Source organism: Lissotriton vulgaris, chromosome 4_1, assembly GCF_964263255.1.
Source record: "Lissotriton vulgaris chromosome 4_1, aLisVul1.2, whole genome shotgun sequence".
Taxonomy (NCBI): Eukaryota; Metazoa; Chordata; class Amphibia; order Caudata; family Salamandridae; genus Lissotriton; species Lissotriton vulgaris.
Genome location: NC_141691.1, coordinates 696,276,550 through 696,299,490, shown reverse-complemented (window position 1 = coordinate 696,299,490; position 22,941 = coordinate 696,276,550). Strand labels below are relative to the sequence as shown.

Genomic DNA, 22,941 nt, shown 5'->3' with positions numbered 1-22,941 from the left:
GAGTGTAACGATCTATTACGTTGGACTGGACTGATCCCCCACGAGTAGTGACTTTTGTCCTGCGCTTCTTCATCTCGGGTTTTGTTGTCATATTGGAATCAGTGCCTCGATGGGTCTTCCCGGTCCCGGTGAAATGGCAGCGATCCGCTGGTCTCCAAAGCAGCACTTACACGAAAAATCGCAGACTGCCAGCCCAGGGCTATGGTCAGAACGCACAGCTGGTTAGACTACCGGAGCCAGGAATGCAGATTGCACCCTAGGTAGTCAGCCCGGAGGTGGAATGGAAACCGAAAGTGAAAGTGACAACACCACCGGTTGAGCAGATGCCAGGCGACCGTTGTTGTTGAATTACTGCTCGGCCATCCTGAGCAGCAGAGACCCCGGTCTCGTCCGGGGCTAGGCCAGAAAACTTAGGACGACGTAGAGATGGTTCCCAAAGTCCGATCTCAGCCCTGAAAAGTGCAGCAGCATCAGCACGAGTAGTACTTCAAAAGCCCATCAAAGTAACCAGGATATCGGAAGGATAGATCGATGAGGGCGGCGCGGGTCTCGGGAGCTCTCTGCTCACGCGACCATCTTGGATTCCCGCGTGGCTCCTCCTCCTATAAGCAATATTTAACATAACATAACATAACATAACATAACAGGCAATTTAACTCGCTTTACAATGATATGATAGACACTAATGTCTGCCATTGCGCGCATCTCCAGAATATGGGTAATGAATTTTAGGAAACTGTGGAGGATTATCCATGTGGCCTGGCAACAGGTGTCCTATCATTGGCAAATGTATACCAGTCAGCCTCTTAACTTAACTTTTTTTTAAATTTTTATTTTTTATTGAAAATCCATGATGGCACATAACAAGGCACATACAGAACAGCACAAAAACAAAAAAAGATAAGTATCATGGCAAACAGTTTTGTTCTAATACATTGAGCCATATTAACCATAAAATCATAACAGTAAGAAATTACCTATACATATACATGAGCCACAGCTACTATGAAAGGAAATATTCAGGCCAAACATAAAGAGTAGACTTTACAAAATGTATGCATCCATGTAGGCCACAACTGGGCCCCAAATCTCATGACCAAATTTCATTTTCCGTCTGACTTTCACAGCATACAGGCTGTACTCCATATTAAATATTGACAGTAATCTGGCTCTCCATAGTTCGAAAGAAGGAGCATCCTTTCGAAACCACATGAGGCAATACAGAGTCTAGCCACCGCTGTAGCTAGAAAGATCAAATATCAAAATGTACAGGCTCATTGATCGGTTACCGATCCCCCTACCACCCCCAACAATACCTGAGCTGCAGATAGTTGTACAGGCCCCCGAGAATCTCAGCTAAAAACGTTTCTATATGACCAAACGGAGTGCTTAAGTGTCCACACATATAAAAGACATGTACCACATCGGCGGCGTCAAACCCACAACGAAATCACTTACCCTCATTAGGTCTCCCCCACTCAGATATTTTAACTGGGGTATAATATAGATCGAAAACTGTCTTATAGTGCTGAGCAGACAGATTTGCTGACAAAAACAATATCCTAGCTAATTCGATCGAAGTTTCTAGCCGAGTACCAGAGCACCCCAACCTAATGTCCCATTTACAATTTTGGGCCTCAAGATCATTTTCACAAGTATCCAGCAACAGGGTATATAGTGTGCCAATCGGTGCTCTTTTCCTCACTGACTCAATAAGGGTATTAGCTTGAATTTCCCATTGGCCTTTAAGCAAGTAGTCCCGAAATTATAAATATTTGAAAAAGTCAGACTGGGACTGGTGAAATTGCTCCCTTAACATATCAAAAGACATTAGTCCCTCGTCAACAAATAAATCAACAAATAAATCTCCAACATAGCAAACCCCTTTGTCTCGACAGTTATCCACCACCTGATTTTCAAAATACCAATGGCAGAAGAGTGGCTGCAGTTAGCAGGGTATACCAAGATACCCTTTCCATCTTATACTTCTTCCTAACAGCTGACCACACCCTGTAAGCAGCGTTGAGAACTTTAAATCTAGTTCGCTTATAGTAACTCCTATCAGGATCAATAAAGAGTCGATTTTTTGCCTCGCTGCCCAACAGCATTTGGTAGATAGAAGGGGATTCAGCCATGCAGGTCGGTTCTGCCCCAGTTAATAATATATTCATATGCTGTAGCATACAAACATAATAATACAGCGTAAAATCTGGGACAGCCCAACCCCCTTGCAGCCGCAGCAGGATCATATACCGCATAGCTCGTCGTGCTTTACCCTGAGCCCATAAGAACCTGGCACATAGAGATTGAAATAAAGCTAGATTGACACAGGAAATCTCCAAGGGCACAGACCGAAAGGAATATAGTATTTTCGGTAGGATTAACATTTTGAGAACATTAGATCTACCAACCATGGACAGATGTAAACACTCACATCAATTCAATTTTTTACGTGCTGCCACCAACAGTCTTGCCCAGTTAACCTCGACCAGTGCACTTAAACATACCCGAATCGGGATCCCCAGATAAGCCACCTCGTTTAAGACCCTTAACTCCTCAAATGCCTCTATATTAGCACAAAGAATTTGTGTCTTAGATGTATTTAGTTTGTATCCTGACACAGCCATGTATTGCGCGGCAAGTGATTCTATTTCAGGCATAGCGGTTGATGGGTTGGGTGTTACTACGGCGACATCATCTGCGTATGCGAAAACGCGATATTGATCTTGCCTCAATATTACTGATTCAATCCTAGAGCTGTGTTCTAGCATTTTTTAAAACGAGTCAATATATAAGGAAAATAATAGGGGGGAGCAGGGACATCCCTGCCTTGTCCGCGTGTGATTTGCACAGGCTTGGATTCTAGACCCATTACGCAAATTCTGGCAACAGGATGACGATATAGAGATTGCAAGGCAGAAACAAACTGTTGCCTGAACCCCCGACTGATAATCACCACCCACAAAAATCCCCATGCGACCCGATCAAAAGCCTTCTCGGCATCTAATAATATAAGACTAACCGCATCCTCCTACAATTAGCACTATCCAGCAATGTTATGACTCTATTAACATGATTCGTCCTACCCCGCTTGGGGATAAATCTGTGTTGTCGGATCGAAACCAACGATGTTATAACTTCCGCCTACCGTGTCGCAAGGATTTTTTAATAATTCTTTCCATCAGCGTTCAAAAGAGAAATTGGCCGGTATGAAGCCGGGTATTCAGGAGGTTTGCCTTTTTTCTTAAATACTACAATACTGGCTTCATCCCAAGTTAACGGGGACACACCTGTGTGAGTTAGTCTAAATGTGGTCAACATATCATGCTTCAAAACTCCCAAAAAGTTTTTATAGATCTCAAGTGGGAGTTTGTCCGGTCCTGCCGCTTTACCGGATGCTAATTAATTTACGGCTCTCCAACATCTCTGCTTCCGAATCCCCCAAGTTTTTGTCACAAAACCGCTGTATCAGAGGCTCCCCCCTTTGCGGATCATACTTTTCCCCAGTATACAGGGCCTCATAAAAATCATGGAACAACTCAAGGATCCCAGCCTCAGATTCCACAAGATTCCCTCTGGAGTCAACCATTGAACTAATTCTCTAAGCGACCTCTTTTGATCTAAGCTTTTGTGAGAGGCACCGTCCACTAGCCTCCCCATATTCATAATTCATAATTCAATTGTTTCTTAGTTAGGTATTTCTTCACTGACTCTGCTCCAGTGTAGACACATTTTAGCCTTGCACTTAGCCACTTCAGTTGAGAGATCTGTAATATCAGAGCCACTTTGTATCCCAGACATAAGCTTTTCTTCTGCCGCTATCAAAGATAGATATAATTCCTGTAATATGGTCTGCAGTTGTTTTTGCTTATTCAGACCGAAGCTAAGGACTTACCCACTGAATGCGGCCTTGAAAGTATCCCAGACACACCCTGTCCCTGTGCTGCCGCGATTGATCCGAAAGAAACACTCGATCCATTCCTTCATATACATGACAAACTTAGCATCAAACAATAATTTCCTATCGAAAGAGAAACCTTGTGGTCTAAATGCAATCCGGGCACATGCTAAAGTTAACACCAGGGGGCCATGATCTGAAGTAACCTGTGAGTATACCTGTATTCCAGCATCCACCAATAGATGTTTCGGAGTGAAAAAATAATCCAACCTTACAAGCTTCTGGTGGGGGCAAGAATAAAAGGTATACCCCAGCTCATCCTCCCTCAAAGTAGCCCAGGCATCAACCAGACCATGCGCGTCCAGTAGAGATTGGAGCGCATTAAATACCCCTGGCTTCCTCCCACTATACCTATAGCTTAAATCCTGTAAGGATTTAGGGCCAAGGTGAATGTTTCAATCTCCGCAAACACTCAGTGGAGTGGGCCATAGGGCCAGTTTTATGTTAAGCCGTTCTAGAATCAGACCCTCATCAAAATTTGAGCCTTAAATTGAACATATTGTAAATTTCTGCTTCCCACTAATGCATTCAACTACGACCCACCTCCCTTGTTTATCAGCCAATGTTCTACCCGTACTGTGGATATGTTTTTTTGCTAAAATTGCAATACCCCGTGATGTAATAGATTGCTCAGTACTGGCCAGTACCATATAGCCTGGCTCCGAAGGTAACTTCCTTTTAGCCCAAGTTATATGGGTTTTCTGAAGATGTATCAAGTCACACTGCAGCACCTGTCTTTTACTAAGATGATTCAAGCCCCTAACATTCAAAGAGCCAAACCGAATACCTCTATCCCCCATCTGTATCCCCTGTGTGTTTAACCTTATAGCATATGTGCCGAGAGCCCCCCTTTTTCCAACATCGCAGAATAGTATCCTCATGGATTATTTTCTTTCTTCCCCTAGCCAATTCCTGCCCCCACCCACCTGCCCCTTCCCCACCCTCCACCCCTACCCCATCCCCTCTCCACCCAATTGTGGGGGTAAGGACCATGTCCTCAGTGATGGAGAGTGGTTGTGAACTGCCCCCTCCCCGTAGGCACCACCCGTGATCCACCTACCACATCATAAATCATCCTTTCAGCTTTGCACCCTTCCGTGGCACATCTTGAGACCAAATACTAAGTTACAAGACAGAAAATAAAAATTTACACAATTTGCACCACTTTCATGTTCACTGAAACTTGTGCACTATCTTGTAGATCACAGACAGAATCATGTACACCACTTGCATCCCATTTCTACATTATGCACCTGTTTGTGGTGTACCGGACGGATCGCCCATAAAAAAACAGCAAAAGCCAAAGAGATAGCCCCTACAATAACGACAGCACTAACAGACAAAAAAATATATACTATAGACTTCACATTGTTTTCAAAAAATCCTGTGCAGCGATCTCTGACATGAAATACTGGGTTTTTTCTTTATAGATTACTTTCAACTTAGCGGGGTTTAAAAGGAAAGCCTGACTGCCTTTGGCCTGAAAAACTGATATCAGCTGCCACAGTCTCCACCTTTGTTGGACTGTAGCCTGGCAGAAATCAGGGCACACAAAAAATTTGCACCCCTTGCCAGACCGAAGCCTATCTGGCCTAGCCAGATCGTATAGAGCTTCACGCAGAAGATAATTGTTCAAACAAATTAAAATTGCCCTAGGCCAATCCACAGCCTATCCCCCAGGCCCCCCTTTCTCGCATGTTGTACAAATGGGAATCGATGTGCCCTGATAATCTCAGTCTCCCAGTTCCAGCCCTTCAAATCAGGGAAGGCCTCATTAAACATTTCAATAATAAATTGTCTGACGTCCTGCCTTTCCTTATTCTCGGGAACCCCCAAAACGCGGATATTGTTCAGTCTTTATCTATTTTCGAGATCCCTTATCTTCCAATCTGTGTTCTCTTTAGTTTTTTGTAGAGCTACAATAATCGACTGCTGCTGTGCCAACAGATCTTCAATCCCCGAGATCTTAACTTAACAATGTGGGTCATGTGAAATCTAGAACAGAGTGATGCCAATAACAACATTTTGTTAGGATTCAGGAGTCCTTAAGTCTTTGAGTGAGTCCGCCTATTCCAGCAGATATCTTTCAGAAGGGCCTTCTTTATGTAGAGACTTCCAAGGTCAAGGGATGTTCTGAGGAGATGGTGGTTGAAGTTCCAGATTAACCACATACACTAGTAAGCAATTGAAGAAATTCTACCTGGGAATCCAAGGTACTTTCTCGCAGACTTCCAACTCCTGCCGCACTCTCTCATTGTCCTACAGTAAAATTACCCAGGAGCCCTTGTTTTATAACTTTATACCCTGGAGTTCACCAGACAGGCCTGTCTTCAACTCCTTGGCCAGTCCCCTATTTAGATGAGTTCTCCTCCCATCTGGCAGAGTAAAAACTGTCTCTCTTGCTATGGGTGGCTGGTATGCATTGACATAAGGGGCGGTGCCACCCTATTCATGGGAAAAAAAATAAGAGAGGATGGCGGAAACATGCGATCAGCTCATTACAAAAGAGTTGAGAATTGGAGAAGAACTAAATGTAGGACATTTTTTCAGAGAAGGGTGTTTAACTGCGCACACCTGCCTGGAAGTGAGATTAGATGTTGGGAGGGGCTAGGTTTATTCTGTGGTGAGCCACACCTACAATGGGCAAGGGCAGTGAGCGCCTCTTCATCTGGGGAGCCAGTTCTCTCTAAACTCCTGCCTTCTCAATTGAGGCTAGAAACTACTGAGAGACTGCTACTGACCTTGCGCACAAGCACTTTCCCTAGATAGTTGAGTAGGGATATGGGGGCAGCTAGGGTGGGGATGATATTTCTCGTGTCTGATGGCTTCTGCCTCAGAGATCATAATAGGTTTGGGAAAGAGTCCATTTTTGAGTTCAAATCTTCGAAGGGCAGTAGAACTGGGAAGAATATGGGTCACTAGAACACATGGCAACACAAGGGTTGGCCTAAATATCTCCATTGACGAAAACACCTGTGCACCACAGGGCCTTTGTGTTACAGACATTGCAATCCGAGTGCTTAATCTGAGCCGCTGTTTTCTGGTGCTCGGCACCAGCACTTTAATTGGCCGTCGATTCAACGCTCCACTCCCAGATGCACTGCATGACATGGATCGCTGATCCAACCAATAATTCTTCATTTAACCAAGTTCAAAATTAATCTTGTTTTGTCCATAATTCAAACGCTTTCTTCTTCACATCATTCGTCTCCACATATGTAACATTATGTATTTTGGAAACTTCGCGCATTCGCACGAGCCCATCCGGACCTCTTGAAGAATACGATCCAAACACAGCAAGTAGTTCAAAGCAGCATTTTATTAGGAACCCAATGCATTTCTGGCTTATTCCCAGCCCTTCATCAGGGGTCACTGCTTTTTCCATAATTTCCTAACCACTTGGTCTATATCACAGGCAATTCTCCATCTCCCATGTCACCCCTAATGATACTTATGAGAATCTGCCACATAGTGGTAATGTGGGTCTAATTTAGAAACAAGCACAACAGTCATTTGTTAATTTAATATACATTAAGAATGGCTAATGTCTGCCGTCCAAGGCATTCTTATAGCTGTGGTGGTCCAAGAATAATCTGAATTGTCACATTTGGAGGACTGTGATGCTTAGTATTTGTGTTGGTACTGGCATTGGCAGTGCTGGCAGAGGAAATGGACTGTGCAAGCTGCAGTGACCTCCTGATAAAGGTCTGGCACTTATTTTCCCACAAACGAACCACTGTGTGGTTCTGATTCAGAAAGGTAAACTTACACTTTTGTGTAGGTTCACGTTTATTTTGGAATTCACAAACTCCGATTTAATACTAAGATTACAACTGCGGAGGCTCTGCATTCGGAACAGGCTTCCACACGGAACTATTTATGGGTGCTCTGCTCCGAATGCGGAGCCTCCACAGTCATAAACTTATCAAATCAGAGTTCGTGAATTCCAAAACAAATGTAAACTTACACAAAAATGTACGCTTTTCTTTGTGAATCAGTTTTTATTCTTTAAAGGCTGTGTCATGATAGACAGTAGGATGTTGTGTGAGCCGGTGACAATTGTGGTGATCTATGGCATGCAAGGCATACTCAGACTTCCATCCTTCTGAGGGTAGTATACTGAGTACCGTAAATTGAGTAATAGTAACATATGTTGTCTAAAGCACTAAGGGGCAGATTTACAAGCCCCTTGCGCCTCATTTACGCTGTCGTTGCGTCACTTTTGTGACGCAGCAGCGGCGCAAATCCTGCTCGATGGTGTGGGGGTACTTACAACGTGACGCATCTAGGAGATGCGTCACGTTGTAATGCCCTGCGCCACATGTAGGCGTTCCTGTGCAGGGGGGGGGGGGCGTTCCGGCGCAGGAACGCCTCCTAAAAGTGGCTGAGTGAAATCTACAAGATTTCACTCGGTCACTTTTAGGCCCATGCTGCGTCAAAACCCTGCGCCTACCTGAAGCAGACGTAAGGATTGACGTAGCATTAACTAGATAGGGCCCCCAGAGCATTGCTGGAGCTGCATCGCGCTTGCGACGCAACTCCAGCAATGCGTCACTTTTACGGCACAGATGCCTCACGCATCTGTGCCGTTTTTGCACCATGGTGCGCCGCATTCTAAATGCGGCGCATCCATGATGGCGGAGCTGTGGCGCACAATAACTGGTGCATCCCTGCTGATTTGCAGGGATGATCCAGTTATTGTAAATATGCCCCTTAGAAACTGCGAGCCAGCTCTAGGGCGGTGCAACTTGTGCCACCCCACTGGGCGCTGACTTCGAGGGGCAATTTCCAGGCAACAATAAAAATGGCACAATAACTCCACTGATTAATGTTCTTCCTGGAGAGAGATCGGAGTTTTATCTAGCGCAGCGGGGTTAATTTGCCTGCGGCAAAGAACGTGTACCATAACAATCACAAAGTTCATTTAATGTAAATAGGTCAGTGGAGTACTGCTTTTGTCAGAGATATCCTTTTGTTGGTTGCAGCTTATAAGTTAATATCGAATAGTGAGCTATCAACTGTCGTCAAATAGTTCCATGCAAACTGCAAGGAATAGATTAGAGCGTTATGATTTTTCTCTCAGTCTTTCGTTATCCTAATGTTGCAAAAGTGTTCATTTTTGTAGAAATCGATTCTTATTATTAAAGAGAACCCCCAACCATGGTGTACCGTTTTAATTCTGTATTTGTGCTTCTCCAGACCATGCACTCTTAAACTATACTGCCTACCACTATAGACGAGAAGCCACTCCTACACCTTGTAGTCCTCTGGCTTATGTAACATTCCTTCTACACTGATTTACACACGTACGATTGATTGCCTCTATGCAATGTGTGCGTGAGGCAAAGTGCTCTGATACCCTGTACTGGTATGAGTGGTTCTATAAAACGAAGTAAATGCATCTGAGAGAGAGTGGTAATGGAGACTTGAGGGAACTGTTAAAGAGTGGTGTTAAGGGAATCCTTGGTGGAGGTGGTCACTGAAGGGCACAAACCACGAACAAACATTGTTGCACCGGGCGCCACCTGCCCTGACTGCAGAAATGCAGGGCGAAGAGCTACATCACAAAAACAAAACATTATCGAGTGCTTCATGACACAGAAAGACACTGTCAGATACCATTGCCAAAATCCCTCTGTTAACTCCTTCGCACTGATGACGGAACCGCTCCGTCATCAGCCGCGGTAGCCCTGTGCTGATGACGGAGCGGTTCCGTCATGGCCTGCTCACCGCTCCTGCGCTGCACAGATTCCGCGCCTGCGCTGGGCGTTCCATTGAGCAGGCGGGGCCATGACGGAACCGCTCCGTCATGAGCACAGCTCAACCGAGGCTGGTGACGGAGCGGTTCCGTCACCAGCATGGGCGCGCCGAGCGGCCGCCCCGCCCCCTTAGTGCTGCGGCGGAATAGCTGCCGCAGCAAAGTTGTTAACACAGAAAGCTAGTCTAAATACATTTGTGTGTTGCATTACAATTCAGTGGTAACAAAATGCTTTTTGTCCTTTGAGTCTCAAAACAAATGCAGTTTTGAATTGCAATCCTCAGTGACTTGATACCTCAAGGTAAAGAATTTTAAAAATAGTCTGTTTATGAAAAATGATAACTGAAGTAATGCCTAGAGTGATGGTTCAGCCACTCAAAAATAGGTTTTCTGCAAAGGCTTTAAAATGTTCCTATCTAATGGCAAAAAGCGCACCATTTAGAGTTTCATTTTAGCCTCTATTTTCTGATTTAATTCCACCTCTGTTGGTAATGTTGCATGAAATCTACTGATAATGTTTCTCTCTGGAGTGGAAAGTTTGGTAGTGTATGATTAAAATCGCCGGTGAGACCTTTCTATCACTCAGGCAACGCGTTCATGCCTTCCATTAGCAGAGGTGAGCGGAGTGGTTTGAGTAAAGGCAGTGCAACATTTTTCACTCTCAGACCATTGTAGAATAGTAATTTTTGTGCAGACAAAACAATGATCCGGGACTTGTGCCTTGCAGAACAGTAGAGACACAAGCGGGCATATTTCCTGGCAGACATTGGTGCTCGTGGAAGATATCTGGAAAGGGGCGACCACTCGGTCCCCCCGCACGTATGGCAGAGTACCACGATCCCCCCGGGAAGCCATCTTGGGCGGGAGGCGTGTCTCGGCTGGTATGCCCGAAGCGGCGTAGCCGGGGCGCGCTTTTTCCCGCCCTAGAGTGGGCTGGCCTAGACACTGACGCGGCTGGCCACGCCCTCGGGGCAGGCAGGGGCGGGTTTACGCCCGCCCTGAAGACGGATAAAAGGGGACGCAAGACCGGAAGGCATCCTCTTGTTCCTGTGCTCTGAAGCTGCACCTCCTCGCTGCACGTGAGCTCGAGACGGCACGAAGAGCCAATTTTGAGCGTTGTAATCCTTCTTTTTGTCTTACAGATACTCTGTCGGAGAAATGCCCAAGAAAGGCGGAAAGAGAATGACGACTGAACAGATGCTTCGGGTCCTCATGAAGGAGATGACCGAGCTGAAGAAGCGGGTGGCGGAGAGAGAGGGGGAAGGGGGGCCGGAACGTCCTTCGGCTGGAGCAGCCCCAGGAGGGAGAGCCAAGAGGCCAAGGAGGGGACCAGCTGGGGGAGACGTCCCGGTTCCCCGTACCCCGCTTGAAGCGCCAACCCCAGTACCCGTGGAGGGGAATCCGATTCCCGTGGTGGTCACCCCGGTGTCCAATGAGGATATGCCGCCCGAGCTGGCAGCACAACTTGCAGCGTGGTTGGGCGAAGGTAGTGAGGGCGCCACGGCTGTCGACGCGCAGGCGCTGATGAAGCAACTGCGTGAGAAACGGGAGGCAGCCAAGGTGTCCGCGCCGGCTGCAGTAGTTGACAAGCCACAAGGGACGATTACGACCGCAGAGGCAGCGTCCGGTGCAGGTAAGCGGCCATTGCCGATTGCGAGGGATGAGTCAGCACCCTCTCGTAGAGAAAGGTTGGGTCAACATGTGCCTTTGGCAATTAAAGAGAAGATTTGGGCGGGGGAATATGTGAACATCTTCTCGTTGCTTGTTGATCATTATGAGGTGGAGCATGTTAAGGGCCAGAAAGACCTCATGCATCCGAGTGTTTGGCGCGCAAAAATGGCCGCCTTTAAAGTGAATGAGAATATTGGCAATTGGGGCAAAGCATGGGGGATTTTTACGTCGATCTTAGGGGAACGTAGGCCCGAGTTACTTTCCGAGTTGCCGACCTATCAGTCGCGAATCATGGGGTACTCGACATCACACCAGGGTAACCATTGGTTCTGCTACGATAATCTTTTTAGAAAGGCTAAAGAGCATAATAAAAACTTAACCTGGGATTGTTACGATTCTTTGACATGGGATAAAATGAAGGAGACAGGTATGTTGAAAATGCCATTGGTAGGGGGTAATGTTGGCGAATCCTCCCGCCAATATGCGGGGACGCCCTTTCGATCAGGTACGGGTACCGACGATCACTCGAGACCTGCCAGCAATACAGGGAAAAGGGGGTTCTGCTGGAATTTCAACAGAGGTAAATGTACTAGGCCCCAGGGATCGTGTAAATTTAGACATGAATGTAGTGGGTGCGGGTCGTCCCATCCTGAGTCCACGTGCAGAGCCAAAACGGGTGATAACGGGGGTAGAGGAGGCGCCAAACAGGTCTAACATAGTCCGAGGGGCGCCTTTACCTACCCCGATTGATACCTTGGCGATGATTCCCTGGCTCAGTGAATACCCGGATCGTACTTCTGCTGGGGTGCTGCGGAACGGGTTTTCGTATGGTTTCCGCATCCCAGTAGGGGACTTTCAGGGTGTGGAGAAGTGTAAAAATCAACTTTCGGTCCTACAGCATACGACCGTGGTACAGGAGAAGATCCGGAAAGAGGTTACTCGAGGTCGGGTTGCCGGCCCGTTTAGTGTACCCCCGGTGCAGAGTTTTGTTTGTTCTCCTTTAGGGGTGGTCCCCAAGAAGGACCCGGGTGAGTTCCGACTGATTCATAATTTATCAGCTCCACGTGGTCTTTCTGTAAACGATGCAATAGACCCAGAAGTGTGTTCGGTGCGGTACGCATCTTTCGATGAGGCCGTAGCCATTTTGAATCGCCTGGGGCCCGGGGCGCTGATGGCGAAGTCGGATATCGAGTCAGCGTTCCGGTTGCTCCCGGTACACCCAGACGATCAGCGTCTCCTAGGTTTCACGTTTCAGGGTCATTATTACATGGATAGGTGTATGCCGATGGGGTGCTCTATATCTTGTGCCTATTTCGAGAAATTCAGTAGTTTTCTACAATGGGTCTTCACAAAGAGGACGGGTTTCCAACATGTAATGCATTACCTTGATGACTTTCTGTTCCTTGGGGCAGCCGGGGATCTCGAATGTGGCCAGGCCTTGGCCGAATTTTGTGTATTAATGAAGCAGTTTGGTGTGCCATTGGCACCGGGTAAGACGGTGGGTCCTGCGACTTGCCTCGAGTTTCTGGGGATCGAGTTAGACTCCAGTGAGGGTTGTTTTCGTTTACCAGCTGACAAAGTGGGGAAGTTCAGGGCAGCCCTGCAAATGTCTATAAATGGATCTAAAGTTACGCTGCATCAGTTACAGCAGTTGGTGGGACAGTTGAACTTTGCCCTGAGGGTTATACCGATGGCCCGCCCCTTTTCCCGTTCAATTGCCCAAGCTATGGTCGGCCTAAAGGAGGGTCATCATCGCACGAGACTATCGGCTGAGGTCCGCCAGGACATGCGCATTTGGTTAGCATTCCTGGCGGATTTTAATGGTCGAGTCGTCTGGAACAAACCGGCCGTGTCCTCTGAAGAGCTGGGGCTATGGACAGATTCGGCAGGTAGCATAGGTTTTGGTGCCATCTTCGGCACAAAATGGTCGGCACAAAGATGGCCGGCATGGTGGCATGACAATGGACTGACAAGTAATATTGCTTTCTTGGAACTTTTCCCCATTTTGGTGGCCCTAAGAACCTGGCCCGAAGGGTTCAAAGATCACTCTGTGGTATTTTGGTCTGACAATATGACCGTGGTCGAGTGCATCAATAGCCAGGCAGCACGATGTAAACTGATTTTAAGACTGCTCAAAGAAATTGTTTTACTGTGTATGCAACTGAATGTGCTATTCAGAGCTAAACATGTCCCGGGGGTACTGAATCAGGCAGCTGATGCACTGTCTCGTTTTCATATGCAGGCTTTCTCGGGTTTCCTTCCCACAGCGGACCCAGAGCCGGCACCCTTTCCCGAAGCTCTCTGGTCTCTCGGTGCCCCGAACTTCGTCACCTCGTGGGAGAGAGCCTAGCACCAAGGACAAGGAAGGCATATGAAGGGGCGTTTCGGTCCTATTTAGCCTTTTTGGGGACTGATGGAGAGGGGCTTTGGGGCTACGAGGAATGGGTAGTGAATTTTCTGATGTCCTTACGTAGGGCTGGGAAATCGGTGGCTACGGCCCAGAGGCATCGTGCTGCCATTTCCTTTGTTGCCAGGGCTCATGGTATCCAGGACCCGACAGCGTCTTTCGTTGTACAGAAAGCGCTGCGTGGGTGGCAACACCTTGAGGGTCGCAGAGTAGATGAGAGGCGCCCGATAGGTTTGGATAGGTTGGCCCAGTTGTTGGCCACACTCCCTGCCACATGTTCATCTCAGTTTGAGACGGTGTTGTTCCGAGCCGCTTTTACGCTGGCATTTCATGGAGCGATGCGGGTAAGCGAACTGGTGGCGAGGAACAAACGGGATGTGACAGGGGGTTTGTGCCGGGAACACGTTCAGGTCAGAGGAGAGACAATGACTGTCTCCTTTGTCAGGTCCAAGACCGATCAAGATGGGATGGGTGACTGCATAATCATACCCAGGATTCCCGGGTCCTCCATGTGTCCAGTAAAGTGTTTAGAAAACTACCTAGCACGAAGGGTGGCATCATGGGGGGGGACCTTGTTGAGACACGCGGACGCCACCCCACTGACGAAATTTCAGTTTCAGCGGGTGCTTGCGATGTCAATTGCCGCTGCGGGCTTGAACCCGGGCGAGTTTGGGACCCACTCCTTTCGGATAGGGGCTGCTACGGAAGCTACAGCCAGGGGTCTTAATGTTGAACAAGTGAAACGAGTGGGGCGTTGGTCCTCCAAGTGTTATAAGAGGTATGTGCGGTTGCACATGTTGTGAAGCTGTAATGATGTACTCACGCTTCTTGTCTTTGTTTGGTTTTCAGTTGCGCAAGCCTACGAGGCGGGGCGGACTATGCAGTCGACCCAACACCGGGCCAGCGGTCAGACATCACCGGCTGTGAAGAAGGAGGTGTGGGTCGTGGGCCACTCATACGTGAGGCGTGCCGCGGACGTATTCAAAGCAGGTGACATGATTCACGTAGCTGGGGAATACGGGTACAGGGTGTCCTTCTACGGAAGAGGCGGGCTCTGTATTGACCAGTTTCAAGCATTTTTCGAGGGTTTGTTAGGGCGAACGAGGTCACCGCCGTCTATAATCATAGTGCATCTAGGGGGCAACGATTTGGTCACCACCGGTAGACGACTTCTCCTGGAGGCAATGCTTTCCACTGTAAGTTGGTTGGCGAGGAGAGTTCCGGGGTGCACAATTGCGTGGTCCCATATGATCCCACGAAAGGTGTGGCGAGGGGCTATTTCTGTTCCTGCTTTGAATCACTCTGTGAGGAAGCTTAATAACAAAGTGAGTAGGTTGTTCCGTTCCAGGACATTGCATTCTATTTCGCATGGCTGTATTAATGATGACAGTATGTATTTGGGGGATAGTGTGCATTTGTCTCGGGTGGGGAATGAGTTACTCATAGGAGACTTCTTAGCATGGTTAAAAACGTTAAAACATGACCTTTAGGTAGGAGCTTTGTGGGGGGTCCGGATAGCCGGTCAACTATCCGGCCTGTGGCGGTAAGGTCATGATCGGTGAGCACTAATTGGAAGATCCCTATGAGTGGGCGTCACCCAACACGGATGGGAGCGCTCGGGAGAGGTGGCCATTGGCCCCTCAACGGGGAGGCGGTCCCTTCTAAGGATGGGTCGCCGAAAGAAAAGGAAAGGCGGTCAAGGCCCCTTCCTGTGTAGGAGGGGTTACAGCCCCCTCCTGGGGAATTTCCCGGGGCCAGTGACGTCTGCGACGGCAGATGTGGTAAGTTGTGCGGGGTTTGGGGGGGGGTCTACGCTACCTTCTAGATACCTCACACGAGTCCTCGAACGACCTTTAAGTGGCGTCGAGTTTTATTGGTGCCCCCGTCAAGTCAAAGGGAAATTGGTAGTTGCACTTGAGGTACGCCTCAGTGCTGTCGCCCCTCACAAGTGGGGGGGGTATTTCTGGTTAGGGATCTTGACACCGGTTACGACCTTGCCGTTGGCCCTTAAACGTTAGGATGTACAATTTCATAATTTCAAGTAAATGTGTGTAGGATGTTAGTTCGGCTAGGAGAACCTCTGTATTAGAGAATCTGTTAAGGTTAGCCAAACATCGCAATGTGGTAATGAAATTGTACATAATATAAAATGTTGATTTAATGTTTTAATTTTGTTTTAATAAATACGGCCGGGAGGGTTACTCCCTCCCTCTTCCAAAAACTTCAAGAACTGTTTCCGGTTTCCCTCCTTTGGGGATTGTGTTGAGAGGGGGTGGCGGGTATCTCAGCCATATGGAAAGGGGCGACCACTCGGTCCCCCCGCACGTATGGCAGAGTACCACGATCCCCCCGGGAAGCCATCTTGGGCGGGAGGCGTGTCTCGGCTGGTATGCCCGAAGCGGCGTAGCCGGGGCGCGCTTTTTCCCGCCCTAGAGTGGGCTGGCCTAGACACTGACGCGGCTGGCCACGCCCTCGGGGCAGGCAGGGGCGGGTTTACGCCCGCCCTGAAGACGGATAAAAGGGGACGCAAGACCGGAAGGCATCCTCTTGTTCCTGTGCTCTGAAGCTGCACCTCCTCGCTGCACGTGAGCTCGAGACGGCACGAAGAGCCAATTTTGACCCACCCACCAGCCCCTGATGACAGCAAGTGGTTTTGAATAAAGTTGATGGATAACTCTGATTTTCGTTTACAGGTTGTGGTATTATCGTGATGATTTTGAGTATGTAATAAAGAATGTCGATTTGTGTTACGTTTTGCAAATAAAGAAATTCTGCTTTAGTGTTCATTGGTAAGCATGCTTTTAATGAAAGTATAGTTGCTACTGTATTTTTAGTTTAGTCATTTAGTTAGCATTGTCGTATTTATTTTGGTCGGGCGGTAAGGTCATGATCGGTGAGCACTAATTGGAAGATCCCTATGAGTGGGCGTCACCCAACACGGATGGGAGCGCTCGGGAGAGGTGGCCATTGGCCCCTCAACGGGGAGGCGGTCCCTTCTAAGGATGGGTCGCCGAAAGAAAAGGAAAGGCGGTCAAGGCCCCTTCCTGTGTAGGAGGGGTTACAGCCCCCTCCTGGGGAATTTCCCGGGGCCAGTGACGTCTGCGACGGCAGATGTGGTAAGTTGTGCGGGGTTTGGGGGGGGTCTACGCTACCTTCTAGATACCTCACACGAGTCCTCGAACGACCTTTAAGTGGCGTCGAGTTTTATTGGTGCCCCCGTCAAGTCAAAGGGAAATTGGTAGTTGCACTTGAGGTACGCCTCAGTGCTGTCGCCCCTCACAAGTGGGGGGGGTATTTCTGGTTAGGGATCTTGACACCGGTTACGACCTTGCCGTTGGCCCTTAAACGTTAGGATGTTAGTTCGGCTAGGAGAACCTCTGTATTAGAGAATCTGTTAAGGTTAGCCAAACATCGCAATGTGGTAATGAAATTGTACATAATATAAAATGTTGATTTAATGTTTTAATTTTGTTTTAATAAATACGGCCGGGAGGGTTACTCCCTCCCTCTTCCAAAAACTTCAAGAACTGTTTCCGGTTTCCCTCCTTTGGGGATTGTGTTGAGAGGGGGTGGCGGGTATCTCAGCCATATAACATAAAGCACACATCAGTCAACATATGACAATTAATTTACACACCATAGCTGCATTTTCTGTGCTGTTAGCAATTGTCTCACAGGACAGCGTAATAGACCAACTGGGAGAAAATAATACTAGCACTACCATATTAGAACCAAATTACATGCACTGTAACACCGATTAGCAGTGTCACAGTACTCGGAATCCTAATAATAGCTGCAAGAAATTGGGTTATTAGTTGAGGGGGTGGAACACAGGTTCTATGTAGACTATGGGGGATCAATTCAGTTACAAATATTGTTACTCACCACATCTCCCTAGCTGAGGAGCTCATAGATAGGTTAGAGGTAGTCAATTCCTTATGTACTTTTGAATTGACTTCTGGGTACTGGCAGATTGCCTTAACTGAGAGGGCCAACGAGTCTGCATTCTCCACCCCAGTGGAGACAAAAGAGTGCATATTAATAACCTTCAAGTGGTATTGCAAACAAGCTGTCATATTACTGTTTATGAGTATACACAATTGGCCAGGAAAAGTCTCACGATTAAAGAGTGGACAATGCTTCTGGAGTGGTGTCAATATAGAGAGGGCATGCTACTTGAGGGTTCACTAATGATTTGATACACAACTCCTCCTATTAAGGTCTTAATATGCTCGACGAGGCCTCACTTATTAGTGTACTCAATATTAAGTACATGACACCAGGAGAGTATTACGATGAGTGGAGAGTACTTTATGTAAATTATATCAGCTGAATCATCAATTGGTTCACTCTCATTTAAAGGGCAGGCCTACCATTAAACAATGAAATATTATACTATGGTTCCTGGGCTAAAATTTACTTCTGCAAAAAACACCACTTCTTGGTGCACAGAGTATTTAAATATTTCAAGAGTAACCCTTCAGAATTATCTATTTATATTTTTTGTATGCAATTTCTATGACATGTTGTAGAGTAAAATACACTATTGTGTCATATATTTTTCTAAATATTCTTAGACCGGACCACCATCCAATGAACTCGGTGGGAATGTTTGTGCTCACAAGCTTCACTCGCTCACTGTGTGCAATTTGAAATGTATTTTATCAGCCATTTCTGTTCACTGTCAAGTAGCTAATCTCTGCTAAGCGTCAGAGGTTAACACCATTTTGTTCTTTTCTTGGATTCAGAAGCAGGCTATTGTCACCCAGAGTCATTAGCTCTCCCAGCCAAGGATGTTTTTCCAGCTCTGGTGGTGTGATGAGTGGCAGAGGTATTTTTTTACAAGAAAAAGATACAGTCACTAATTTAATAACCCACAACCTGTGTATGACACCAAACAATCTTTATTACGTGTGGTCAATCTAATATGTAGGAAATAGAATAGGATTTCCATCAACTGCCCTTCGTGGCCAGTGTCATCATCTGGATCTCCTACTTTCCTACCACAACACCTCTCTCAGGTTAAAGAGGGAAACTGTGTGGATCAAATTACACAATAGTCACTGACAATTCTTCAGAACAGGATAACGATGAAATCCATTGACCAACTTGGTCAAAAGTGTGGGCAGTGTAACCTAAGACCTTATGCTAGGACATATTATGGAAAGTGTAAGTACAGTGCAGTGGATGTGAAAGTTTCAAAAGGATATGGAAGAGACAAACTCTTTTATTCTAGTATCACTTCCAAAACTATTAAAATAGTGCAGGAGCAGTTTGTACTAAATACGCCGCTGATCTAATTGGTCATCCTGACCTTATGGAAGGAACAGAGCTGTCACCTACCACACTTCCACTTCAAAAGAGCTGCCTCAACACACACACACAAAGAACTTCACAGTAGCCTTTTGTAACAACGGACATCATGGGACCAGGGCAGGGGAAGGAAGAACATTTCAGAATCAGGTGTGAAGGGAGTGTAGAAGTTTCTTCCACTTTAAAGCTGGCACCGGTTATAAGTTTTGGACCCTCAGACCAGCACTTCAGATCACTTATGGACCTATGGAAGTCTCTGAAGCAGGACTGCTCTGCTGCTGTGCTGAGGTAAGGACTGTAGTGCTGCCCTGCTGTATGAATGACTACCCAGCTGTTCGACTGCCAGAGAAAGGAAGACTGGGCCTTCTGCTTCAACTCAGAAGCACCATAGTGACTCCAAGGGCTAACTGCCTGGCCTCCAATTTTGAGCTAGAGGGACATAACAAGCTCCAGAGACCTGTCCTGCATCTGCCCAGCTGCCCAGGCTCAACCGGACCTGCCAGTACCCTGATGCCTGCTTCTGCTGGAGTGAGTCCTGATCCATAAGAGGTGCCCCCAGGTCTTAGACCCTTGGCTGGCATCAGTTTGTACTCCTCCTGGTCAACTGTGGGCTCCCTCAGAACCAACACAACTGGACGCAGAAGGATGATGGACCTTGTATAACAGCACCTTAAAGCATCTAATTGACAGCCTCACTGGAACCTACGCAGCACGACACATCTTGACCAGGACCTCACATTGCAGTGTCTTGAATGCAGCTCTAATGGGCAGCCTCATCTTAATCAACGCAGAATGAATCATCTCGGTGCAGGACCTCACATAGGAACACCTTGCAGCCTGTGATCAGTGGCTTCATCAAAACCAAAGTAGCATGATGCATCTGGACGCAGGACCTCACATCGCAGCACCTTGCCGTTCTAGATTGGCAGCTGCATTGGAACGATGCAACTCGAAGCAGCTCTATGCGGGACATTGACTCTCATGTCCAGCTCTCGGCCCAAGCTACATAGTAGTTGATGTGAACTTGTGACTTTTTCCTGGTCCAGTGCAACTAGATAACCCCAGTTTATGGTCTGTGCTTTTAGGCGCTATACTTATCTAAACCTTTGAATTGGCATATCTATGGTTCTGCTAATTTTTTCACTTTGGGTCAAATTATGTATTACATTTTACTAATCTTCCTCTCCTTGCCAAAAAATATTGAAAATGTGGGCTCTCATAACTAAGAACCACATTGCAAAATTCAATCTATAAAACACCTTCCAAAGTGGGTTCAGGAATGGCTGCAGTATGGAGAATGCAATCCTGAACATCATGGAAGATCTAAACAGATCTCTAGATGATGGTCAGGTCTGCCTCTTAATCCTGCTGGACCTCTCTATGGCCTTTGATACAGTAAACCACAACATTCTCCTACACACCCTCTCACAACATGCAGGCTTCAACTTTACTGTCTTTCAGTAGTTTGCCTCATTTTTGAACCAACAATCTCACATAGTCAAACTAAACAGTTTCACCTCACAAGCAGTATCAGTCCCACAAGGAGTTCCCTAAGGATCATTCCTGTCCCTTGCCTTGTTCAACCTCCATATGGAACCCCTTGCAGTGATCCTGAAACAAGCCACAATCGCCTACCTTCTCTATGCAGATCACACCCAACTCTACATTTAAATCTTGTCTTCTAGCAACATCCAGCACCTAAAAACCCTCTTTCCATGGTACAATCCTGCTTGACCAACACCCATTTAAAGCTTCACCCCTACAAAATAGAACTCCTCCTCATCCAGCCAAAAAGAAAGTCCTACCCTGTCCATAACTGGCTTGACAACCTAACATTGCATTAAAATGTAAGCTATCTATCTCCGACTCTGTTAAGTTACTAGGGAATGCACTTGACAAAAACCTGAGCATAAAAGACTATATCAATGCCCCAACAAAAATTCCCTTCTACACATTGAAATACCTACAAAAAGTCAAATCCTTCATCCCTTTTGAAAACCTAAACTGTAGAACAATCCCTATTCCTCTACAAGCTGGGCTACAATAGCGCAACAATCACCGGCACCCCAAAAATAAGCCTTATCACTATGAAGCCCACCCCTCAGATCTTGTCCACACATCGTCCGCCTCACAATACACCTTACGTCACACATCAACACTCATCTCAATCCACCCACAAACAGACCACCTATTGTTATTACCAACACCGACACTCCTCCCCCCCTGGTAACTATGCTACCCGATCCAAACACACTGAACCCTCCGTAAGCGGCCCACCCTGCAATGCTAACACGACCTCCCCTCCTCAAAGTGATACTTGCCCTATAACCTCGGGAGCTATTTTTTCTAGGAACTCCCCTGTCCCTCCCTCATCAGCCTCGTCCACTATCCCCCTACCAGTCAATTCACTATCCCAGTTGTCTTAGGAACGAACAGACTCCCCCCTCATCTGACTTCACCGAGACCCCCCCAACTACTTAGACCTATCCCCCCTGTCCCCCACCCCATTACCTGTCCCCTCTTCCCTCTGCTGCATGTTTATAAACTGCAGATCCGCCTCCTTTCTATGTGGGCGTTTGCATTCGTTTCCACCTGACTCTGACCAACTTTTCATTGTGTGAATGATCTTGTATCTTCAAGCCAAACAGTGTTCACAAGGCTTCACTACCCTACAACAAAGGCGTAGAGTTGGCAGGAGCAATGCAGGCATGAAGAACTGTTACTGTAGAGGTGCCAGCAGTGTACACAGTGACATATGCCCGCATTACAAGTTGGGTAGAGCAGTGTGGGATATTTGCCACACCTGGTAAATGCCATAATCTGATCACTGCCTAAACTCTTGCTGGCAAAGGGATTTAATTTAGTCCTCAATTTTTAGTCCGGGCAATAGTCTGAGTCTGGTTTTATATCTTTCAGATACTCTGAATTTAAATATACATTATTTGTCCCCACAGGCTTCTTGGAACCCCGGAGTCTGCCAAGCCATGGACTCTATCCCTTCGTTCAGAGCCTCTTCTGCAATGCTGGCTCCAGGTGCAAGAACAGCAGTCATGCAGGAGCGAGGAGCAGCGCCTCCCGGTAAGCAATCGCCATGTTTTTTATTTATTGATTGCCATGAAGCAGAACTCTCCAAACTAACTGGTGTTTTAACAGTGGTGGAGCAAGGGCGGGGGGAGGGGCGGCATTAGTTTTGAGTGCAGAGCCCCCCTCTGCTCTTACCTGCGGCTGCGCAGTGGCAGCAAACGCGGGACTCGCTTTTAAGGCCGCTGTAGGGCGGCAAAGGCTGGGACTGCCACAGGTGGCAAACGTCTAAGCTACGCCACTGTTTTTTTGCTACCATCTATTTCAAACTCCACTTTACTAAGCTTCCTCAGCAAACAAGCCACTCCATTCTTTGCGCGGTTGGCTAATATATGGAAATTGTTAAGCATACGTTATAAACCAACCTGTGGTGTACCCCACATTTAGCCCGCACCACCCTTGCAAATTCCCTTGACCATTGCTTTCGTTTTGGCAGTGGTTTGTACATTCATATTATTGCTACACACTTCTTTGCCACAGTGAGGCCTAGGTCCAATACCTTTCCACATATTTAGTATTTTTACAGTAACGGCTGCTACTGAGCAGGAGTTGTGGGCAGGGGGGGCCTTAAAATAGAAGAAAATTTTAAAAGATAAATTACCATATCTGCCGGCCTCCATCCTCTGCGGTCAACGCAGGAAACAGGAAGCAGACAGGCTCCCAGACTCCCCTATCCAATCACGACGCTGCTGTAATCAGCATGACAGCAGCCTTGTGATTGATGTGAGCGCCGTGGTTCAGTGCTCAGTCAGG

The 22,941-nt window shown here is 47.1% G+C and overlaps 1 protein-coding gene across 1 annotated transcript in view; it reads left to right on the top strand.

Moving 5' to 3' along the window:
- The window catches only part of LOC147722455 (ATP-binding cassette sub-family A member 13-like), a 237,986-nt gene that overhangs the window by 191,714 nt on the left and 23,331 nt on the right, over nucleotides 1-22,941 (top strand). Inside the window, exon 3 of the mRNA XM_086967311.1 lies at nucleotides 22,062-22,185. Coding sequence (XP_086823437.1) covers nucleotides 22,062-22,185 — 124 coding nt within the window. The remainder of the gene's footprint in view (nucleotides 1-22,061; nucleotides 22,186-22,941) is intronic.